The sequence below is a fragment of the Meleagris gallopavo genome, chromosome 8 (assembly GCF_905368555.1).
Source record: "Meleagris gallopavo chromosome 8, MGAL_WU_HG_1.1, whole genome shotgun sequence".
Classification (NCBI taxonomy): domain Eukaryota; kingdom Metazoa; phylum Chordata; class Aves; order Galliformes; family Phasianidae; genus Meleagris; species Meleagris gallopavo.
Genome location: NC_139411.1, coordinates 22,622,873 through 22,646,790, shown reverse-complemented (window position 1 = coordinate 22,646,790; position 23,918 = coordinate 22,622,873). Strand labels below are relative to the sequence as shown.

At 47.8% G+C, this 23,918-nt stretch overlaps 1 protein-coding gene across 1 annotated transcript; it reads left to right on the top strand.

Annotated features, from left to right (window-relative positions):
* The first annotated feature begins 1,101 nt into the window (after positions 1 to 1,101).
* ARL3 (ARF like GTPase 3) lies at positions 1,102 to 15,543 on the top strand. The gene is given in 7 exon segments (XM_085229073.1): positions 1,102 to 1,307; positions 2,003 to 2,146; positions 2,961 to 3,077; positions 7,449 to 7,499; positions 9,492 to 9,677; positions 15,216 to 15,228; positions 15,231 to 15,543. Coding segments are annotated over 7 exon segments (690 nt in total). The 5' UTR covers positions 1,102 to 1,229; the 3' UTR covers positions 15,332 to 15,543.
* The last annotated feature ends 8,375 nt before the right edge of the window (positions 15,544 to 23,918 follow it).

The window sequence follows — 23,918 nt, the reverse complement described above, 5'->3', positions numbered from 1 at the left end:
CCTGCTCTCGTGGGGAGCTGAGCTCTGTGTATTTAAAAGCCAACAAATACAGCCATAAATCTGACTGCAGGTGAAAAAATGTGCGGTGTGAGTCGGGCAATTACAGCTTGCATGTTTTAATGACGTCAAGTGCATATAAGCACTGGAGCCCATCCCATTGCCTGGCATTTTCCCTGCCCTCTGCTCCTGGCATTGCCAGGCTGCCTGCACCTACTGCACGGCCCATCCACCCGCTGTGGCTGCACAGAGCCAGCTGTGGGCACCCAGCCTAGGCATAGGGTGTCACAGCCCAGGCTGCAAGCAGTGCGTGCGGGCATTGACCGCCAACAAGCAGAGCCTGCTCCTGATTAGCACCTTGAGCTGGGCCTGGCTTCCCAGGTGTTTAGCAGCCTGTTTATGGTGCAGGTGATGCAGCCCAAGGGTAAGATTTCACTTCTGCTGCTGTGGTTCTGTGCATGAGCTCTGAATTTCTGACCCTCAGCTTTCCACAAAAGCGCAGTCGCAATGGCAGCCATGCAGCATTCTACAAATATCCATCAAGTACAATTTCAGTAAGTTCCTCCTCGTCTTTCAAATCGTGTATTTGTGAACTGCATCTGCTAATTAAATGGGTAGCCAACAAATTACTTCCAAATCTGAAATGCTTGGAGGGAATGGATCAAATCTAACCTATGTTTGGATCTGGGTGTATTTTCACACCGTGCAACGAAAGCTTTGACATCATGATGGTTAGTGCCACATCCTTTCCAAACTGCCCTTTGTGCAGCAGCAGCACAGCGCTGTGACAGCAGTCGTGCAGCCCTTCATCCTAAGGACAGGCTTCTGATTGCTTGATCTGGAGGGGATAAGGAGCAACCCTTATGGCTCAGATAGTCCTTGGTTCCCAGCAGGAATATTTAGAGGGCGTAGTTCCTCCTACCAACAAAGCACTTTGTGACATTAAGCTAATTTGCCCTTGCAGGTCGACAAGAATTGTCATCTCCATTTTGCAAATGGGAGAACAAAACTGCTTGAGAGGCGGGCCCCCGTGGCCTGGGTTTGTGCTGATATCTGAACTTCATTCTCATGATTGCCCTTCGAGACCTGGAAATTGTCTGTGGGAGGCTGAGCAGGATCCCGAAGGCTCCAGAAGGAGCTGTGGGTGCATTTTTCCTTGGAGTTTGCCCAGGCAAACAAGTTGCAGGAGCATCCATGTATCTCAGCCCCTCTCCTGCAGGGCTGAGGTCCAGATGGAAGCAGGGTGGTTTGCTCCTCGTGGTTGCACGTCAGGATCTGGACCGTTCTTCATCCATTTCAGTGAAATGCAGGTCTCTGACAAAAGCTTGGGTGTGCTGCTGTAACGTGCACAGTTGTAAATGAGCTGACCTGCATATTCTGTTTCCTAATCCTGAGTGATACTGTCAGCTCAGAGAGCTGAGCCTGGCTAATGACTGAAATCCACTGTGCTTTTCTTAGCGAGGACGTGTGGTGATCTGAGATAGCTGTTAAGTGCTACATCCTGAGAATCAGAACTGCACGTGCCCCATGGGTCCGACATGTTTTAGACAGATAAACGGGGTTTGAGATGATCAGGGAGTTACTATGAAAAGAACTGATGTCAGGTATGCCGTAACCTACAGTTAACCAGGAGGGAGATTAAATTAATGGGGTTTTCCCTCTGATAAAGATAATGAAGAGCTCGCAAGGACTTGGTTTGCAGCTCCTGCATGTAATATCCTTAGGCACTGTGTTCCTGGCACAGGCAGTGCCAAACAGCTGTATGACACGAGCTAGGCAGCCAGTGGTATACCCCACTGAGTGGTATTTGTGCTGTCTGAGACCTCACTGATGCTCTTGAAGATGAAGGAGAATTGTGGGGAGGGGGAAGAGTAGGAGAGGAAATGGGAAGAGGGAAGGGGTTCAGCCTGTCCTGGGATCCAGCACTGAACAGAACCTGGGGAGCACTACCTGGAGAGGAAAGTCAGAGGGGAAATAACAACTACAGTCTCTCCTGCTAATTTAGGGTTTACTGTCAATCCTGCGTAAACTGAAAAGCACCCCAGACCAGGAGGTGAGGATCCTCCTCTTGGGACTGGATAATGCAGGCAAGACTACACTCCTGAAACAGCTGGCATCTGAGGACATAAGCCACATCACACCAACACAGGTGAGGAAGGCCTTTTGTCTTACAGCCAGCCAACTCCAGACATCCTGTATATTCCATCGTTCCCCCTCTGGTACCTCCAGCCCCCTTTCGTGGAGCATGAAGGTTGGGGAGAGAGAAGTCACCCACCAGAAAAACTGCAGCATTGCTCCTGTGTTGACCAGAGGAGGTTGCTAGAGAGCTATGGGAGATGCTTCCCCCCCACCCTGTAGCTGCCTTGCAAAGCTCCTAGCTCCAACACCCTAATTCCAAGTCCCAGTCCCCTGGGTGTTGCGGCAGCACGTTGCCAGCCCACGCCACATCCTGTTTTTCTACTTGAATGCCCTTTCAGTTGGTGCTTTAATTGATGAAATGGACCCTTCAGACATGCAGCTGTTGCTCTTTTAAGCCCAGCATTACTTGCGTTGTGTTGAATTGAGCTGAGACCTCTGGCTTCACGTTAGCTGGGACTCTCTACTCAGCTTTCACAAGCCCAGTCTTGCTTCTCACAGTGCCCTTGTTTTCTCCTTATCTGCAGCTCTCCCACCTCTTCCTGCACCCACCCTGCTGAGTCTTTCCAGGGTACTAACTGCATCATATGTTTCCGTAGCCATGACAGCATCAACCCCTGACCCAGGAGCACAGGCAAGCTGATGGTTTAGTGGCTGTGTTCATTTTCACCAGTGCCTCTCCCGCAGCCGATCCATCTTTATGGCTGCCTGGCCCATCTCACAGCATGGTGCAGGCATAGGATATATAAGGTGCTAATGTCTGCCTGTGAATCTGATCCAGCCGTTCAGGTTTATGCTCTATGTGCCTTTGTTTCTGCTCTTTCCAGGGCTTTAACATCAAAAGCGTTCAGTCTCAAGGCTTCAAGCTGAACGTATGGGACATAGGCGGACAGAGGAAGATCAGGCCGTACTGGAGGAACTATTTTGAAAACACTGATATCCTTGTAAGTACTGGCTGCAGTTTAATGCTGTGTTCATGTAATCCATGGTCTTGGCCAGAAAGGAACAAGCAGTGTAATGTCCAGGTTCTCAGCAACACCATTGCCATTGTAACAGGAGTTATTCCAAGTGAAATGGCAAGATTGGTTGGGTGCACTAAGAAAAATACAGTGATGTTTGGAGAAATCGTTCAGTTGTATGTTTTTACTTCCATGGGATGGTGCTGGCTGTGGCCAGTTCCTTTCCTCTCATCTCAGGCTTTTCAAAGAAGTGAACATCAATTACTTGTAGTTTGCCCATCTATGGCTCCTTTCACTGGAGACTCCCAAAAGCCCGTCATGGGTACGAGCAACTTAAGCCTCATGTATGGAGGTGGGTCAGAATGGTGCCTTTTTTATAGCTGGGGAAACTGAAGCACAGAAGAGTTAAATGTTGTGTCTGGCATCAGATAGGAAGGCTTCTGGCTGAGGGGCACAGAGAGACCCCTTGTCTTTTCCTTTAGTGCTTTCATCATTACACCGTCCTTTAATGTTTTTGACAGCTGCAGTTACCTTACAATTAGCTACAGTTGACTACCATTATAATTACACTGCGGGACCATGCCAGAGCACGTTACCCTGGGACCTTCTAAGTGCTGTCCTGACTAGTTTCAAAGAGCACCTCTAACATGCAGCCACACGTGGCAGGATGGAGACAGTCTGGGGGCTCCAGGCCCACCCCCTGCCAAGCAGCATTGCCAGTGGGAGCAGAGAAAAAGCCATTCTAAGCAAGGTCTACAGGCTCCCATGGGAAAGCAGGAAGCTCTCTCTGAAAGACGCCCTTCCTCCCTTCTGTATCACACACATACATACTCACTGAGTTGCTGGGAGCTTCAGTTCACTTCCACAGTAGAATCAGTGCAACTAGGAGTAGGGCTTTTTGCTCCGAGGCTCACGTAAGGGTCCTGAAGGGTCTGGCTGTACCTGCAGGCTTAGAAGACATTGTCCAAATGAGTATCTTATTTAAATAGGTCTAAAAAGTCCCCTAGTCTCTTCTCCAGATTTTCTTCTTCCAGTGTTAATTTGCAATCTGATGTTTGAAGGGGCGTAAACTTGAGTGGTTGCTTTTTCAGGGAGTAATGGTATAATCTTTATAAAGAGAAAATCTGTGTTTGAAAAACTAGCAGGACAAACTACACATACTCTTATGTGGCCATCAAGAAAACACATCATGGCTACAGGACTATCATGCCCACTGGATCTGAGCTCTGCAGCTGCTGGTGGGGTGAATGTAGATTTGCAAATCAAAGTCAACACTGCAAAGCAGCAGCTAGGGGATCTTTGCTACAGCAGTTGTTCAGACTGCAGAGGCTGCACAACTGCAAAACAGTGCCTGTGAGGCTCTGCTGGCAAAGCAATGAGCTATGCTGGTCTGTGGTCTTCCCCCCTTCCCAGGATGTGCTGCATGAGAGATGTAGAAATAAAGGTGAATTCAAAGACAGAGGATGAATACAGCTGTGTTCCCAGCCCTCCTCCCACTCTAGCTAAAGCAACATGCAGACAAAACCTTTCTTTTTATACGAGTAAGATAGTTGGTAGAATCAGAGTCAGTTTGGAGGGAAGCAGCAGTGTGAATTCAGAGAGGGAATAACTGATGTGCATGTGGACATGAGCCTGCACTCCATACTGGCCAGCTAGCAGCTAGTCCTGGACTGGGAGCTGTCTACATGTTACTGCAGTGCTTTGCCACGTCCATATGCACCAAAACTGGGAGAGCAGCAAAAAAGATGAGATCTTTTGCCAGCTCTTGCGCCAGTAGTTCATCTCCTCTTGCAAACCTGATGCAGGTCACGCCTCTGTAAATTGAGCTAACTTATCCCTTGTATTATTTCCTCATCCAGCCCCACCGCTTGCAATTTCTGCCCAGCTCACTTACTCCAGGTTTTGTTTAGGCCTGCTACTCAAAGGAGACACCCACCGTGACACGAGTTTCTTTCTCAAGCTCCAATACACTACTTGAGGGCTGCTCAAACTAGTGAACCATGTTACAAAACACTAGAGCCAGGAACAAGCCTTGTGTGGGCCTTGCTGCAGAAGAAAGATGGAAATAAGATATGCCACAGTTCCCAGGACCCTCTGCTTCCGTCTTCTCCTAAAATATATTGCACAAAGTAGAAAGGACCCTTTAAAAAGTATTAAAAAGCAGGAAGTGATTGCAAATTCAAATCCATGCAGGTGCCTTTGAATGAGAGCTAGGTCTTACATCACACACCTGTGATATTTGGAAGTTTAACCCAGGCAAATAAGGTGTGGATATCTGGCTGATTGCGTATTCAGACAGGCACCTGCAGCTATTTGGCACAGTGGTTTCTGGTTTGGAAGTAGGCACTCTGCACATACTTTATCTTCTCTGCTGTGCTTTTGTGGCTTTTGCCCTGAGCACTGTGTCTCCAGTTCTCATCTTGCAAGATAGCTCCCTAGCAAGAAACAGAGCGGTGCAGGAGAAAGCCTGGCTGGCTGTGACATGGAGCTCTTCCTTGCCAGTTAGAGAAGCACCATAATATGCAAGGTGTAACCTTTTATCTAAGAAATAGTGCTCTACTATTGCATTCATGTGTTGCTAAGCTTCCCCTGAGATGTCCTGAAGGGGGAAAGATGATAATCAAGTTTCATAACCACCGCTCTACATCTTCCTTCTTTCTTTCTAGTCCACGCTTTCTATCTCAAATGGGATGCACAGGGGTGGGTGCTTGGGAGGAACAGAGAGGACAGGTGTAGGCACGTGCTTGGGATCACATTGCAGGGAGAGGCTGTGTCAACGCATGCCCGTGGGCCTTTCCCCATCACGTGGCACCAGGCACATGCGTTACTGCCATGTCCCTGCACAGCTGTGTCCAGCCCTGCTATGTATCCATAGGCTCTCTCGGTGTGCATCAGCCACAGGGAGGACCACAGACCCCAGCTGATCAGCTAAAAGGCCAGCGAGCTTGCAGAGATTCCTCCTTCTCAAGACTGGCATGCAGATTCTCCTACCGTTCATCTGGTCCCATTTTAAACAGCCCTAGCTCACTAAGGGTATACCTACAGTTTTGTAGACAGTGCTGCTAGAGATCTTCCCTCCCCCTACTGTTTGGTCAGAATTATCCTGGAAGCATGGATTGCGCTGAGACTGCCTGCAAGGATGCCATTTATCTTGATGGCAGGGTGCTGTGCTCATCTATTCCCTCAAAACCAGGCTGACACTTGCTCCCTGTAAGCCACCAAAGAGCATGCATGTGACATCCTAGCAGCTTCAGTCAGCACTGATGAAGAATGGCAGGGGCTGGAAGCAAAAGACTCAGTGTTTATCACCAGTCCTGTCCCTGTCTGCTGCCCCAGCAACCTTCCCCTTCCTATGAGATGAGGTGATTCTCGCCTGGATGTTATATAGAGGTTCCCCAGTTTGTGTAGTTTGCTATGTGTGCTTTCTAAATTACAGTAGCACTGCTGGAGGGAAGGAGGAAGGGTGGCTGGACTTACTAATCCCTTACCTAGCGGGGTCTTTGAGGAGCCTTTTAGCCTGTGTAGGAGGCATTTACAAAATGAAAGCAGGACATAGCATGCTGCTGGAGAGGGTGAGGACCCTCTCCAAAGGCAGGGAGCCTGCATGCTGGAGAACCACTCTCACCCAGGGACAGATGTCTGCCTGGGACCTCCTCATAAACTGTGAGATGTGGTGCCCAGCTCCGAAGAGATGGAAGAACTCTGTGGTCAGACTTTGGGAACCAGCTTCTGCCTCTCTCCTCTGCCACCTTAAGGACAAGCTGACAGCTGAAGACAGAGTCTTCCAAGCTGGATCCAGCCATAGTCCCCAGCCACCTGTCCCAGGAGGTCATGGTAGGACAGAAACTCAATGTCACCAATATATTCAGACTTCATCTGTCCCCTGAGTGCTATTACGTGCCTTCTTGGCTTATGAGAAGGAGACATGTTCTGCTAGAAAGCAGTTTGGTCTACTCACAGCACTGCAGAGCTTGGGCACTGTTTGCTAGGATGAACGACCATGCCTGGATCCCCACGTTTTGCCATCCTGTACTCAGCTTCAGCCTGTAAGCTGGCCATTTGTGACAATGTCAGGCAGTCTCCCATTCTCTTCAGATAACGTGGAGCTGGTAAGAGCATCCCCAGTACTGCCACAAGCAACTTTCTGATCCTAACCACGTGGCTGTCCACTCCCTTGAGTTTTAAAAAATGAGGTTCCTCTCTAAGCGTCATGATGTTTTGCCAACACTTGGTATATAAATAATACTAAGTATCTTTGTGCCCAAAACCATAATTATTAGGCTTAGCTCATTTATATGATACTAAGGAAAAGTGTCTTCCGGAAAAAGTAACTTTTTCCCCTTACTTCTTTTTCAGATCTATGTCATTGACAGTGCAGATAGGAAGAGGTTTGAAGAAACGGGTCAGGTGAGTTACTTATGCCCAGCTTCCTTTGAAGTAACAGAGTGCTTCTGAGTGCCCCTTGTTCACAAAACTTAGGGAGATGATTTTGTTGTTTATGAGGAAAATTTGCATTTCAAGAGAGACTTGCCTTTCAACATCAACGCAGATTATTTTGGTAGATGTGAAACAAGGAAAATAGGTAGCCTAATTCCGTTTAAATAGAACGGTTTTCATTAAAACTATACAAGAATAGCAAACAGAGTCCAACACTAGAAGAAAAAAAAAAACTTTTCTAAGTCCTTTAAACCTTGCCAAACCAAGACCCTTAGGAATCTTATTTTCTTATTTACGAAGTTGAAATGGAAATCATATTGACTTGATTGTCTTTTGGATGTAATTGAAAAAAAAAAAAAACAACCCCAAAAAAACCCCAGAAACTTTGTAACTAGGACTGGCTAGAAAATAAGATTTCCGTTCTGCAAGGTTTTGATGTTTTGTAATGTTTTGTGTTTTAGGATGGAACAAAAATAGGACTCTTGAAGTTTCTGTTACAAAAATTGGAAAGTGGCAGTGTCTCAAAATACCTAACAGCAGATTTGCCCCTTGAAATGGGAGTCAGAAATGAGGGATTTAACCTAAAGCTCTCTGTTCTGCCTGTTTTAAAGGAGCACTTGATCTTTTGTCTCTCTAGTCTCAAGGGCACACCCTAACAGAAGGTTATTCTGGGAGCAGGGGAAATTTCTCTCCTGTTGATGCTGTTTTGTTTTATAATCAGCAATTAAATATTCATTAGGCAAAAGAGGGGGGGAAGAGGCAGAAGTGTAGAGCACTTGCCTGAGTCAGGTGAACTCAGACTGGACCCCTCACATTTCCACAAACAATTTGATTTCAGTAAATCAGCTGTGTCAGACGAAAGACCTATTTTGTTGAAAAATTCCTGGCCAACTCTGTTTATAACTCTGTTCTCTCGCCCTGGTTTCCAAACCAAACATTGCTTTTGAGGGGATGGAGTCAGATTTCCACTGCAGTTTAGCATCTCCCTGACTGTGCTCCTTTAATCCAAAAGTGTCTGGCCAGTGAATGAAAGATATCAGGACAGTATCTGAGAGAAAAACCTTTCCAGCTAAATAAGGAGCCCACAAAATATCTCATCTACTCATCTCTCTGCAGTACCAGCAGTCCCTACAGGTTGAAGTTCTGCTGGGTTTGCCATATGCTCACATAGGGAAGTGACTTGAGACTGCTTGTTTCATGTGAGGCCATTGCACAACCCTAAACATGAAGTATTTCAGCCATCGTTGATCTGCTGCAGATTCAGATTTGGGCTATTAAAAGACTCTCTTTGAGTCATTCAGTTTAGAATGAACAAACCCATTTCTCAGGATGCCACCCAATGCATACTGTGCATATGGAGCCAAAATCCAGCTAGTGGAGCTGACCGAGCTTGTCTTCAGCTAGCCAATGCCTTCAAAAGCATTGCCACTTTCTTGTGGGATTTCCATTTCTGGTGGAAAAGAAAAAAAAAGAAAAAGAAAAAAAAAGTCCTCTGCTGCTCAAGTTGCAGTTTATAGAACTTGGAACAAACCCCTGAAAGTCGTTATTAGTGAAGATATTAGGGCTGGTGTCAGCGGCTGCTCAGGTATAAATGCCAGTCAGGCAGTAACTTAAAACAGATTCCTCATCCTGCCAATTTACATGTTTTTTGCTGTTTCATCAATTTTGGTCTCTGGGGAGCAGCGACTGGTAAAACACAGAGCTGTAGCCTTTAAGGCAACTGCTAATTTCAGACTAAGATGAAGATTTTTGTAACCTGTAATTGGAAGAAATAGCTTTTGAACCTTGGGCTCGGATGATTGTATACATTTTTCTTCTCTTATAATAAGAACACTGGAACACGCTCTTCCAGCATTTGCCCTAAATATATTTCTAATTAGAGACAACCACTGGTGGTTGAAGGTTTTCTTCCCTTGCCTCCCTCCGCCTTCCCCTCACCCTACTCTCTTGTAAATGATATAGGAGCTGGCTGAGCTTTTGGATGAAGAAAAGCTTGGTGGAGTCCCCGTGCTCATATTCGCTAACAAGCAGGATTTGCTGACGGCTGCCCCTGCTTCAGAGATTGCCGAGGGACTGAACCTACACACAATCCGTGACAGGGTCTGGCAGATCCAGTCTTGTTCGGCTCTTTCAGGAGAGGGAGTACAGGTGAGGCACTGGAGAGGGCTTGCTGTGCCAGCAGGCCATCTGCAAGAGAGAGATCCTTGTCTGTGATCTGCAGGGTGGGGCAGCTCTGGCTGCATCTCAAAAGAGGGTCAGCACGGCCAAACCCTCACTGCTCACAGCACGGGGTCATGTATCTCACTCACCTCCTGTGTGGAGGGGAGGGGCAGCTATGGGCCCTGGGGATCTCTCCGTCCCTGGAAGAGGGGAGCCTTCACCTCCCCACCCGGGACCTCTTGACCGGGCCAGACGAAGACATTGATTTATTTTAAAGAGACTGCTGTCAGGTTAATCATTTTCACAAAACAAATCACCTTCTACTATTAACCCCTTTGACTGTTACAAGTGTGCACTTTAGAAATCTGATTTACCTTCACTACTAATGTCATTTGGCGTTTTGCTCAGCCCAGGCGCCAGAGAAAAGCCGATCAATTTTTCTGATCTGAGAAACACGAGAACAGCACATGGGGCAAAGACCACTTCTAATAGCAGCATGTGGGGCAGCACAGACCCTCACAGGGGGCTGAGCTGTGTTCCTGAGCTGAACTGTAATAGCTGTGTCTTGTAGCCAGTTCCTGCAGCATAGTAGCTCTTTGTAATGTAAATGGGACCTAGGTTTGTTTATTTCATTCTTAGGCTTTCCTGAATTAATGAAATATTTGCAGCGCTCCCAACCCAAGCAGTCAGGATTATTCCCTTCGCTGATACTTGAAAGAACAAAATCATGAAGCCATTTATCTCCACTGCAAATTCAGTGAATTCCTTATTTGTAGGTGCTACAGGGCTGCTCAAGATAGCCAGATCTCAAGCTGAGTACGAAGAGTCAGAGCAGAAGCCCACAGTACTGAGTGGGCAGTAAAATGGCAGATGAAATTCAGTGCTGACAAGCGCAAAATAATGCACATGAGGAACAACAACTCTAACTAGACGTATATGATGATGGACTCTAAATTAGCTGCCATTACTCAGAGAGCAGATCACTGGGAACAGCAGCTTAGTGCTCAGCAAAAAGGGAAAACCAAATGCTAGGGAGTTGCCAGAAACTAGAAAAGGAACTTTCCAGAAAACTCTCTTCTGTAACAGAATAAAGGCATGGTAGGCACCGGCCTTGAACATGTCGTTAATTTCTGTCTCTATTCCCATCTAAAAAGACTTCAGCAGCAATAAAATCATAGAGTCCAAGAAGAAATTAGGTTGAAGGGTCTTACGCTTAAAACATGGCTAACTAAAAGTACAAAGGAGGTTGCTGAGGGCCTTGTCCATTCAAGCTGTAAGCATCTCCAAGCATGGAAATTCCCCCATCTCTCTACATAATATCTTCCAGCACTTAACTGCCCCCATCAAGAAAAATATTGTTCAAATATCTGCTCAGAAGTATGAGAGATTTGAGGATCTTTTTTTGAGATTATTTTGAGAATGATCAGCAGTACAGAGTGACATCTGTAAACAAGGAGAATAAATAGATTGGGACTTGAGAGAGAGGACAAAAAGTGAGAATGTCTTTGGGGTTTATGAAATACAAAAGTGACAGATAGACTATACGCTATTTTTTCCAAATTGCTAGAGGAAGGAGGTTCCTAGTGAAGCAACGATTTAAAACAAATAAAAGCTGCTTCTTCGCTAGTTGCATAATTGAGTTGTGGATCTCTTCAGCTGAAGATGCTGGGGAGACAAAAGGTATTGGTTGGCTCAGAAAAATATTAAGCGAATTTCTAAAGAGCTCCTCAGACAAGATCTGGGGATAACTTTTGGGTGAGGAACAGCCTGGGCCATAGACTGGGAGAAAGAACCCAGTTCCTACTTGTTCTTTCCCTTGGCATCCATTGACCTGACCCCTTACAGTAGTTATTTAGCTTTGAAATTCTTAACCTAACATTTAGACCTAAATGTTTCAGATGGTGTCCTTCAAAGGCCCTTAGTTAGCTAAAATACAAATTGAGCTATGTTGTAACCAACCTTGTGAAAAGCTTCAACTCTGCAATCTTTAATTTGAAGCAGTGGTCTTAAGAGGGAAATACATTCCGCAGCGGCAGTGTATGTTGAAGTCCAAAGAAATGTGATCAGGATTTAAGATAGAGAAAGTGAGGTTGCAGTTTCAAAGGGTTGCAGACAAATGCAGGCTACCTGCTTCCTTCCTTCAGGCCCTCTATTTTATCTAAGTCCAGCTCTTAAGGGCAGTAGAATGGCAGATGAGATTCTGGGAGGAGTGCTGGATGTGGAAGAGCTACATGACAGGAGATGGCACTTTCTGTTGATGAGCTGTGAAAAATGCCTCTTTTCCAAACTGATCTGCAGGCTCTCTGATGTGCTCTGCCCACTTATTTGTTGCTCAGTCTTCCTTTCTGTGTCCTCTCCTCGAAATGTAGTGCATCTTTGTATATGCATTCAATCGACCAGAATATAAGCCCAATGTTCTCACCCAGAGAAATTAAATCCAGTTCTGTACTTAATTCCAGAAAACAGAAGATGAGAGCTAAATTAAAGTATTTGCAGCCCTATAGATTTTGTTCGTTATGCTTATCTAGACAAATTAATTTAGATGCAGGGCAGATAACGTACTGTTGTCCCCAGTCTCATTGCCCTAAATACTGCAGCTTATTCCATAAGTGATTGTTGCAAAAAGGCAAGTCACAAATTCTCTGCAGCTTATAGTAAGAGCCCTTGTATTTCTCTTGTGCCGTAATTCCAGCCCTGTCAAATCAGGCAGCAAGGATGCCAAGCTCTCCTTCTCTTGGCAGTTCATTGAACAGAATGTTTTCCAATATGGCTTTTAAACTAAAGGATCTTAGGTGCAACTGGATCAGCCCCGAAATAAAGAATGTCTTCATCCCTGGGACTCTCAGAAGTCAACATGCTCAAAATGTAGGGGAATCAAAGAAAAGCTTGTTGAGAGCATGAGATGAAGAGAGAAGATTTTGAGAATCGTGGTACACTATCTCTACCAGTGACTCAGAAGGAGGCCGTCTGTGTGTAGTTAGTGATCAGGTCACTGCTTTAAGGACTTCTTTGAGAAATGACAATGAGTGACAGAAAAATAAATGAAGATGTGGAAGCATCAGGTATTCAGAATGAAAGGCAATCACGCTAACCATCGCTGCTGATGGAATACATTAGCTGGAGTAAAATCGGAGACGTCACCGATGGATTTTGCAAGGAAGAGTGGTGGCATATCTAGTACTCAGCACACAGAGGAACAGAGTTCATAGGAGAAGATTTTTGTGGTAGCTTGAAGGAAGAGCAATGAGCAAAGATAAATAATGCCGATACATGAAGGAGAAATAGTTTGAAGGTCATTTAATTAGTTTAGCTGCTAGCACCGTGGTGTATAGAATTGGGTAGTTAAGACTGGGGATTTCAAGGTTAATGAGATTAGATTATGGTTAATAGAATGATATAAATTTAGAGAATTTAACTATTATTTGAATTGGGTTATTTAATAAAACTGTTAATTAAGGAAGGAATCCATATTGTCATCTTTTAAAATTAACCGTCGGGGACTCAGGAAGAGGGGTCCAGCAATGATCTGGGCAGGCTCAGGAGAAAGGTGGCTGGGTTAACCAGCAACCCCATACAGGAAGCCCTCTGGAAGCCAGCTGGCATCCTGCATTGTGCCAGCTGAAGACTTTGTTACCTCCGGAGTGAAATCATGGGCAACACTTGTCTGCTCAATCACCCTTCATAGTATCATTGCAAGAGGAGTGACATCCCTCACCTTAGAAGCTATTTCAAACAAGCTTTCTGCTTGCATATGATTTTAACCTTCTGACTAGTTATCAGTCAGGAGAGCCTTGTCTCCCTGCCACAACTGTTTGGACTCTGCCTCTGGAGCACCAGCATCCTGTTCCAGCTTACACTGAGACCCTTGTGTGTGGTACAACAAATGAAGGAGGTGATCACCAATTCCAGCAGAGAAACACAAGGGAGACTTTGCCTCACAGCAACTCTCCGTTGCCATGTGGGCTCTTCTGGGGTTGTGACCACATCTCTAATTGGTGTGCAGAAGCTATGCATGTTCCATCCTGGCCAGCTGGGATGAGGTGAAAGCAAAAGGGACTCCCCTGCTTTTGCTGGAGATGCTTCTGAGGGGCCAGTACGTATTAAATATGACTTAAGACTTTGGACCAGTCTGTGCTCTGCAGCTCATTTCTTGTTTGAAGCAAGAATCTTGGATCAAGGCAGCAGGAGCTCAGCCTGCCCCAAGGAATCTCCTCCAGAGCAATGCTGCAGCATACTGTATCCAAAGTCTCCCAAGCATAATAGCACCCAGGAGACTATTAAAAGCCAGTGGAAATGAGAGTAGCCACTAAACTCTAATTTATGCCAGAGCCAGTCTGGCCCAAAGGACTGTAGGATGGGCTGAACTGCTTGCTTCTCCCTGTTGGGCTCTATTCTCCACTGACTGGGAGAATGGAGCCCAAGACCTACATGATGCTGGTACTGCAATTCACCACTCTGACAGGGGCAGGATTCAGAACAGGACTCCCAGCAATCTTCTGTGTTATATCCTCTGAGCTGGGTTTTGTCTAAAAGGTGTCTAAGCCACAGCAGGCTGGCCAGATATCTCCCACATCTTAAGAAGGTTCTGAGGCTACTTGTGAATGTGATTTTAAACCAATTTTGACTACTGCAGCTCTCCTGGGGCAGGCAGAGCCAGTTGTGATGAGGAAAAGCAGCAGTATTTCCAGACTACAGGGCAAAGTCTTGTGATTTTTAAGCAGGGTAAAAAGAGACTCTACAAAGTTGCATTGGGGATACAAGGTCTCAGAGGAAAAAAAAGCTTGCACCCAGGCAAAGACAAGGATGGTATACTTGTGGGAGCTTATAAAGCCTGCCTGTATGCCTGAGCAGAGGTGCAAAGAAATGACAGATAATGAAGCTACAGTTATAGCTGTGCAGAGGGAGAAGAAAGCGACAGTTAAAATAATATACACCAAAAATGCTAGAGATGGAGAATTTTGTACTTGCATGACCCAATTTGTTATGGCAGACAGAAGATTACATGAAAGGATTAAGCTTTGCTGTCCTTAAGGTCACATTAGGGGTCACAAGTTTGTGGCCTTGCCTGATCCCTGGCTTGCAGGGGAGCAGAAATCAGGATGCTTTTTTATGGGGTGGAAGGGACTCATTCGCTGTGTTTGAAGTCAGATTACTTCACTCCCACAGCCACAAAGCTGATAATGCAGAGAATAAGCAAGCAGTGGGCTAATCTCAAACAGGACTTTGCATTCCTCCTGGGGGAGGCTCTACCAGTTCTTTCCCAAAGGGTGTCACAGCACAACTCCCCTGGCACAACAGCAGACGTGACTGCAGCGAGGTGGGGTTGCGCTAAGCAGCATTTCTCTGCAAGAAGCATTATCCTCTTCCCTGGAGTTCTCTCTCTCTTTGCTTTGGTAAAGTTTACTAGCTGCTTGTTAAGGAGCTAAGAGAACTGAAGCTGAAAGATCTGAAATCTTTCCCTGGCTAAGTTTTCCCATGGTTGACTTGAGGCTGGAATACTAATATTGTATCCGTCTCCATCCTCAGCATATCTGCCAACGTCTGTCTCAACAAAGCAGCCCAAGGACATCTATCAAGATCTAAATGTTTCTGTAGGGACTGTGCTTTCTGCACAGAGCCATCTTTTAAGCATGCAGATATAGGGACAGAAAATGCAGGGACAAAGGATGACTGCAGCTGACTCCTTGTGGACTTGACTCTTTCAAGCATCTTTTCCTCCTTCCCCTGTGCTTTCCCCACAGCGCTCTTTGTGTTTGTAACAGCTTCTCTCCATTTCTCTGTCTTAACAACCCCCTGTCCCACTTCAGACCTTAGGTAGAAAAACTGCAAACGTACCTTTTTGTTTCCTTTGCCTTCCATTGCATTTGCTGTTGCACTCAGAGCACTGCAGAAAACATGCCCTGACAAAGTCGCACCAGAGGCTGCAGCGTGGCTGAAGATGAGGAAGATACATCACTTGTAGAGCTGGCTGCATTCGTTTTCTCTTTATCACTGTCAGGCAGGGAGATATTTACAATTAAATGTGATTTTTCCTGTCAATTATCTCATGCCAGAAGAGAGTTTTAAAATCAATTCCTGCATTAAAAGTTCAGCGACCTACTTACGTATTTCAAGCCTGCTTGGAGTTCACCTTTCCTCTTGCATTTTGCTATGTCATTCTTTTGCCCTCATTATATGCTTGATGCAGCCAGGCTCCCAGCCATGGTAAATCCCATCATAAACTCTGCTTTATGACCCTCACCACACCGGTGCTAAAATGGTCTGTCTTTCCCCTTCCCCAGCTCCCTGATGGCAGCAGGCAGAGTTTTAATCATTGTGAATTCAAGTTGTGGTCAGATTAGGTAGAAGATAGGATGCGTGTTTGTTGTTTTGCAGTGATGTATTGTTTCTGGGATTACTGTGCTGAATAGCAGAGGGTGTCAGCTGATATTTATTACTTTAAGCTGTCTCAGCTGTTCTGGTTCAGCAAATAAACCTACATTCAAAATGAATGAGGAGCTCTGCTTGCCTTGTATGCCATGATGTGTGCAAATGTGATTATTGCTTCCGAGGCAGGGGAAGCTGAAATCATTGTGGGAGCATTTTTAGTTATTTATTTATTTTCACTCTTTGCAGGCAATCATGCGCATTTCTAAAGCACACAATGGAGCCAAAGGCTTGACACCTCTCTTCCCTGCCCCATTGTTAAGCCCTGGCATTCCGCTGGCTGGGAAGGCTGGCTCCCTCTCTCTCTAAAGTGATAAGCTTTAAACCATGCTATTGATTGCTTAAGGCATTACATGTTTTACACCTAGGTTATCGGTGTTATTGAAAAGGGAAGACACAAAGCTACTGGGCCTTAAAATGAATCTACCTCTCGTCTTTTCCCATTTGCTCTGAGGATTTCAGACAATTTGTTTTACGCCGATCTCTGCTGTGGAGATAAATAAATGAAACTGGAGGCAGCAGCCCTCCCCGAGGTTCGAGGTAGCAGTGTTATTAGTACCTGGCCCCACGTGCAGCCAGCACAAACTGGGCTTGCTTATTCTTTAACACAGCATGTTGACCATTAAACACAATGCACCGAAATCCTCCCAGAGCTCCAGAGTGGCTTTCACCCAATTTACAACCATGTCCCATCCCACCTGCCTTCTTTCTGCCCGCGGCACCAGCAATGCCTTGTAGGTAGGGTAGGGGTGGGTTTGATGGGACACAAATATGAGAACTGTGCATCCTGCACTCCGTTCTCTGCACCTCACATCAGAGAAGCATCAGGAGTGGGATGAAGTGTCACTGTGTCCTTCAGTGGCATATCCCGTTCTGGGACCTCAGCAAGAAGCTCATGCTCAGTTATTCACAACTGAAGGGCTGCCCTATTGCTTGCAATAGCAAGAAGTGCTGCACACGTTTTTACACAAGTACCCTAATGAGTGTATCGGCGTCGTAAAACACGACCACCTTTATTCTCTGTGTTACCCCACAGTGCCTGTTTCTGAGAGGCACAGAGTCTACATGCCATGATTAAAGGGACTTTCGTCCATCTGAGCTGATGTGATTTGCCTGGGGACACACAGGAGGCACGCAGCTGTGCAGAGAATTAGAGGCACGCTCTGAATGTGGAGCTGGCTGTGTAACAAACAGCTTAAAATGCATAGTCTCAAAGACAAGGTGGCATGGCCAAGGTTACACAAATGATCTGAACCTAGAATTGAGCCTCGATCTGCTGCTGACATACCTTAACTGCAAAGTGATCCTTCCTTGAAGGACCGAGGCATAGTGACATGATGAGACGATGATACTTTTTATGGTTAGAAGAAGGATTTAATAACTGAGCAGTGAAGCGCTTGCTTTTATGCACGGTGGTTTTGGGCACAGAGTGCAGGCATGGGGCAGAGGAGGACAGGAGATTCCCTTTCCCTTCCCTCGACTAACACTGCCTTTCTCTGTCTAAAGGACGGCATGAATTGGGTGTGCAAAAATGTCAATGCAAAGAAGAAATAAAGCACTGAGCTACATGGAAATGGAGGAGCGGTGGGAGCAGAATTCTAGCCTGAAAACACTAATTTGCTGCTTTCTGACCAAATGTTTTTCCATCTGTGCACAGCTACAGCTGTTAAAAGAAAAAAAAAAAAAGAGAGAGAGAAAAAAAGGGAACAACATCGGTTAAAACCTACTGCTGGATTTGGAACTTGACCTGCTCTTTAGTATCGTTTTTTATCCCAATAAAGGAATTATATATTTCCTCCCTATGCATAAATAGTATTAAATGTCTGATTAGCCAGCAAGTTTGTAAGCAGAAGCAAGACTGATTCGGTGTGAAGCAGAGGGAGTGGTGAGTTACTGTAGTTGCTTAAATGCATAGGAGCTGCCCTATCCGTGCAGGCTTGCAGTTGCTGAGGACACGCTCAGGTGTCAGTCACAGCTTTTCCTCAGTGACAGATAAAACGCGGTTTTGTTACCAATTGTGGGTAGTTTCTTAAAAAAAAACTGATAAGAAGTCATTTGTGTAATGAGGGTAGAAGACTTCAGCATATTCCTATAGCCATAAAAGAGGAGTTTGATCATAACGAGACACTGTTACATTGCGACGACGCCGTAGAAGGAAGAGGGTTATGTGTGTATAATTGAAGCTCTTTACAATTGGAATAATGCAGGATGAGCGTGCCTGGGGCTTTTCTCGCAGCTGAAGGAGAATTTAGCCCGGCGTTTCACCTTGAGCCAGCAAAAACGTGGTTCCTGTGTTCAGTAAGCTCCATATGTGAGATTAGTCTTGATGTTGAACAATCCCTGTTGATTTTCCCTTGATGTTAAGGCAACTCCGCAGCAAAATGCAATTAAGTCCGTGATTACTTTCTAGAATGAGATACCAGGTCCCAGGCTTCCTTTCTGCAGCGTGCAAAACCCATTCTCCCACCCTCCTCAGCAGCCCTGCATGGAGGCACCCCCAGCCCGCTGCCAGCTGCAGCTCGTCGGGTGGAGGTGAGGAGCCCACAGCGGCAGATGGGAAACACTCTTTATAGCTAGGGTTTGTTCTCCCCTGAACTGCCTTTCCTGCAGAAGGATGCGGTTGCTGAGATAGAAAAGCGAATGCTTTTTCCACCTTCTTGTCCGTGATTCAAATCTATCCCCAGCTGACAGCGGGCAGGAGTCACTTAGCGCGCCAAAGCAGCCACGTCCTGTTGAAGCGAGCTTGGTGACTCCTGGGCCAGTTTCTAATGCACAGATGGTAAAATAATCCCACTGCCCTGCTTGCCAGCTTTGTTTGCCGCCTGCCTGCGAAAGGCCAGGGCTGGCTGGGGACCGCCTTACCCCTTCCACCTCTTGCAGGCGGGCGGCACGGGGCGAGCTGTGTGTCCTGCGGCATGTGGCTTCACCACGCACCAGCGAGCTGACTCATGGAGCCAGGCGGCCAGCTGACACCCCTGGAGCTCCACGCCTCGCTCGTCCCTTCCCCTGGACATCTCCAGCTCGTGGCAGAAACATCTGCAGCGTGCGTGAAGCCGCCTCCGTGTTAGAGCCCGGCAGATCGAAATTGTCTGGGGCTGCTTCCAGGTCCCCCCGTACGTGGGGATGGTTCAGGGGTTGGGCTGCGCGTAGTTCAGCTGTCATTGCTGTGGCTGGGGGCAGAGGGACAGCTGGGACAGCAACTGCTGCAGCAATCCAAGTGTAATCTGCCTGCGTCTGTGAGTCAGCACCCTGAGTGCATCTGTCTGCAGCCCAGGCGGGACGTGCAGACGGAGCGATGCAGCCTGCTGCAAAAAGCAGGGCTGGGAGGGGAGTGGAGGCTCCGGCGAGCTGTTAGGCAATAGCTAATGACACAAAGAAGTGACACGCTTCCAGTTGGCGTGCGTTGAGCAAGGAGTCGTGAGGAGAGATGTTCATTTAAACAGAGCAACTGTGTTAGCTTAAGGGGAGCCTCAGGAAGCTGAGCCTTCGTGTTTCTGGAGCCAAAGGAGGAGAAATGTATCCCAGCACGTGTATGAGAGGTCCCCTTTTCCTCCATATCCACACATGTGCCTGATGAAAGTGCTGTAAAGCATTGCAGCCCCTTCTGGAAGGCACGCTTTGGGCTGTGGGAAACAGTCCCAGGCTTTAGGTTGGCATTCACCATGCACTGGGTGCTGAGTGAAGTGCTTTGGCTCCTCTCCTCTGCCCCACCAGAACAAAGCAAAACCGCCCTGGGGGCAGAAGAGAGCCCTCCTCACCTGCAGGACTGCAGAGCTAGGTGCTGCCCTGCTCTCTGCTATTTCTTTAGGCTCCCATCAGTTATACTTGGAAGTGTGTGTAAAATGCTGTAAATTTACTCTCGCTCCAGTTTGGAAGGAAAAATTGCCTTACTGAACTCAGGATCCAGAAGCGTTTGCTGGCTCATTCCTTATGTTTGCACACATCCTGGTCGCTTGGTCCTGCTCCAGTCGGAGCTTCACCCGTCATCTGGTAGATGAATGTGGTCTACCTGGGAGGATGGAGGTGGAGGGTTACAACGACTGAAGTAAATCATCTTGCAGCAATGGCCATAAATGCTCTTTGTACTGTAAGCTCTGTGTATTGACCTGGTAGAAATGTAAAGGGATGTGGGGTTCTGCTCACCTGCCACTCTGCCCCCAGCAGCACCCGGCTCAGTACCGCCTGTGAAGCTGGGAACACAAACGCTGCCCCTCTGCCTCCTGACCCATTTGCTTCATGCTAATGTCCTGAGGAGGCTTTGTCCTTCCAACTCTGCTTTGCCCTCTTTGAAGTAAGATCCGAGCAAAGCAAACCATCTCATTGGTATGGGTGGAGCTCTGCCGCACATTGCATCGATTCATAGATTTTTAAAGCCAGAAGGGACCATTATGTTCCTCTCTCCTGACCTCCCGCATAACACAGCCCATTAAATTCCACCCAGCGAGGCTCACTGCAAGCTCGATGCCTTCGCTTGAATGAGAGCCCCTCTGCCAGGCAGGCAGCAGCCTGATTTAAGACTCCGAGTGACGGCCGACCCCAGCCTAGGCACGAGGAGTCTGTCGCAGGGGTTAATTCCCTTCCTGGGGGGAGGCTGTCGTGCTTCACTTTCACATCATTAAATCTGGTTTTACCTTTGTGATAGATTAAAGACGCCTCTCCTGCCCATTGGTGTTCTCTGGAGGGGAAAGATGATGGAGAAGTGAAATTCTCCAAGGGCACGGCAGCAAACGGGGCTCTGATGTTTGCAGCGGGGACTCGTGCTCAAACCCCATCTCCCCAGTTGGCTCCGATGGAGAATTTCTCTCCTTGCCCTCGCATTGTTCCCCACACCCCAGTGCTGCCCCTCGTGTGCTAAAGGCGTTTTTCTCCATGGGAACTGTACCTGATCAGCAGACGGCGTTGGCTGACTGCAGTGCGGTGAGGCCTCTCCTGCACTGCCTCTGCCATCGTGGTCCTGCTGTGGGCAGGCCCACACAAGCTCTTTCTTTTATGTTCCCTTTCTGAATTCCACCAAAAAGGGGTATTTGCAATATCTGCTCATGTTGGTACTCGGTGTATGTTTTAGATGTCTTTGTCAAAAAAAAATAAATCATTAAAATTTAGTAGAAAGACACATGGTGTCTCGAGGTGATCCTTTCCCTTCCGCGGGCTTCATTTTCCCGGCAGCTGTCCGTATGTCTGCCTGTCCTCCGCCTGTCTGTCTGTCCATCTGTTTGTCCATCCATCCGTCTGTCTGCCCGTCCATCTGTCAGGCCATCCATCCATCTATCCATCTGACCGTCTGTCTGTTCCAGCTATCTGTCCCTCTACCTGTCTGTCCACCCATCAGTCTGCCTATCTGTCCACCCCTCTGTCTGTCCATCCGTCTGTCCATGTATTGCTTCCTCTCCTTTCCCTCCATCTCACCAGAGGAACGAGGCGGCTGCCCGTGCTGGAACCAGTCAGATTTTGGAAGAACACTTCTTCCGTCGGATTTTTGATCGTCCAAAACTATCACAGCAGCGAGGAAGCGAGGACGGTGCGCTTCGAGGGCAGCATATTGTCTCCAAAGTCATTTTGTAGGTTAAAAAAAGTGTGTGTGTCATGGAACCTGCTCCCTGCTGATCTGGCAGGAAATTTAGCAGGGAAAAAAGCAAAGCAGAGAACAGTTTGGTTTTGGTTCAGCGTGACCGAGTTCAGAGGGAGTTTTGAGAGGGAAGCGAGTTCCGGCTCCGCTTCTTTCCAACCGATGTGACTCACTGCGCCAGGACGGCCCCATAGGGGAGCTGCTGGGGCCCGACCCGAGGATGGGCTACAGGACAGCTCAGCTCTGGGGTGTGCCTCGGGGCACCCAGACTGCAATGGGGACGGCACCCCATGGGGTGCTGCGCGTGGGGGAGCTGCCCCGCGGTGCCCTGTGCTGCTGAATGGGGCATTGAGCAGCACAGCTGGTGCGGGGGGGCGAGGGGGCCGCAGTTGCTCCTGACACTTTTGCCTCTGAATGTGGTGATAAACTCCCTTTCCCGATTAGCGTTGATCCCTCTGCCTCCAAAACAGTTGGCCCTAATGAACATACGGCCCAACAGCTGTAAGCGGTTATACATATGCATGGATATATATATTTATCCCCCCCCAAGCCCATCCATATATACTGGAGATCACAGCTGTTGCTATTCTTCCTTGCAATGCAGATCAGACGCTCTCTCTCTTTGGAGTCTTACTTGACCTATTTTGCAGGCGCAAGATTTTTTGTGATGATGATTTCCCCAGTTGGTGCTTTTGATTCTGCCTGAAACATCTTGATTGAAGGCAAACAATGGCAGCTCCGGCAGCCGGCAGCGCCCCGCACCCACGCACCTCCCCGGCAGCCGCCACACTGGGGACCATGGGGACATCATGGGGACATGGGGACATGGGACAGGAGAGGGGGACATCCGGGATGCAGGGATAAGGGATGGGACAAGGGCACACTGGGGACATTGGGGATGTGGAGACATGGGATGGGGGATGTGGGATAGGACAAGGGGATGCTGGGGACATGGGGATCCAGGGGATGAGAGACGCGACAAGGGGATGCTGGGGACATGGAGACACCGGGGACGTGGGATGGGACAAGAGGACGCTCCCCAGCAGTCATTCTCTCGTATCACAACTCCTATGCTACCCCCTCCTTGTGCCCAGCAGGCCCCCACACCTGTGTCCCCATCCCAGCCAGCTCCCAGATGTCACTTGCTTGGCCCCCAGCCCCTTCCCACCTGCCAGCCCCAAAATCTGCAAACAAAGATGGCTTCCCTTGGTGTGGAGATTGGGCTGCATGGTGACATCCCTTGGTGTGGAGATAGGTACCTGTGGTCAACTCCATTGGAGACGGGGCCCTATTTTGACCTTCCTTGATGTGGAGATGGGGACTCATGGCACCGAGTATCACACATATCTCATTGCAGCGATGCTCTGAGCACCGTTCAGGCAACGGGGTCCCTCAAAGCCCATTCCCCAGGACCTGGCCACCACTTCCACCTCAGTGTGGGCTTTGGAGTCCAGCAGGAGCCTCCCACAGCCCCGTGGACTCCCTTGGCCACCCCCCAGAGAAGGGCCCTGCAGTGGCCACATCCCGGTGTGGAGGATCGCCTGGCCAGGAGTCCACAAAGCCATTATTTGTTTGGCATTTCCATTGGAAGCGCATCCTTCATCCCTGTTTCTACAGCAACTGGGAAGTTCCTGTCCTGGCCCGGATGGAGGGCACGAGGTGGGTGGGGGAGGTGTCAGGGTGGGGGGAGACAGAAAAAAGGTTCTGAGGGCAGAAGGAGCACTGCGTGGCCCCGGTGTGGGCATGGTGAAGGGGGAATGACCCCCAAACTGCACTGCTCTTAGAAAACCCAGTGAGCCGACAGAGCTTTATCTTCCACAGCGCGTCTCTTCATTTATTCATTATGAGATAATATCCAGATCTGGCTAATTAATATTCCTGCATATTTTCCAAGGGCTGATGAGGTATCTTAAAACATCTCTCCGAGATGGGCTTTCATATTTATAAGCTTGATGCGCAAACTTAAACTGACGGCGTCTAAATATACTCCTCATGTTTAAGCATGGGGCCATGTTCTCAGGGGAGTTCTGGGGCGATGGGGGGTCTCGGGGGGTCCTCAGCTCAAAAAGGCTCCTGGAAGCCACACCGTGACACAGTGGCGCCTGTCCTTCCATGGGGATAAGGGGTTTCCATCTGAAGGCATTGAGTGCTGCACCTGGGCTGGGTCTGGGGTCCCCAACCCACTGGAGTATGGATGCCAGAGCATGGTTGTGCTGAAATCCTTTTCAAGGTTAAAA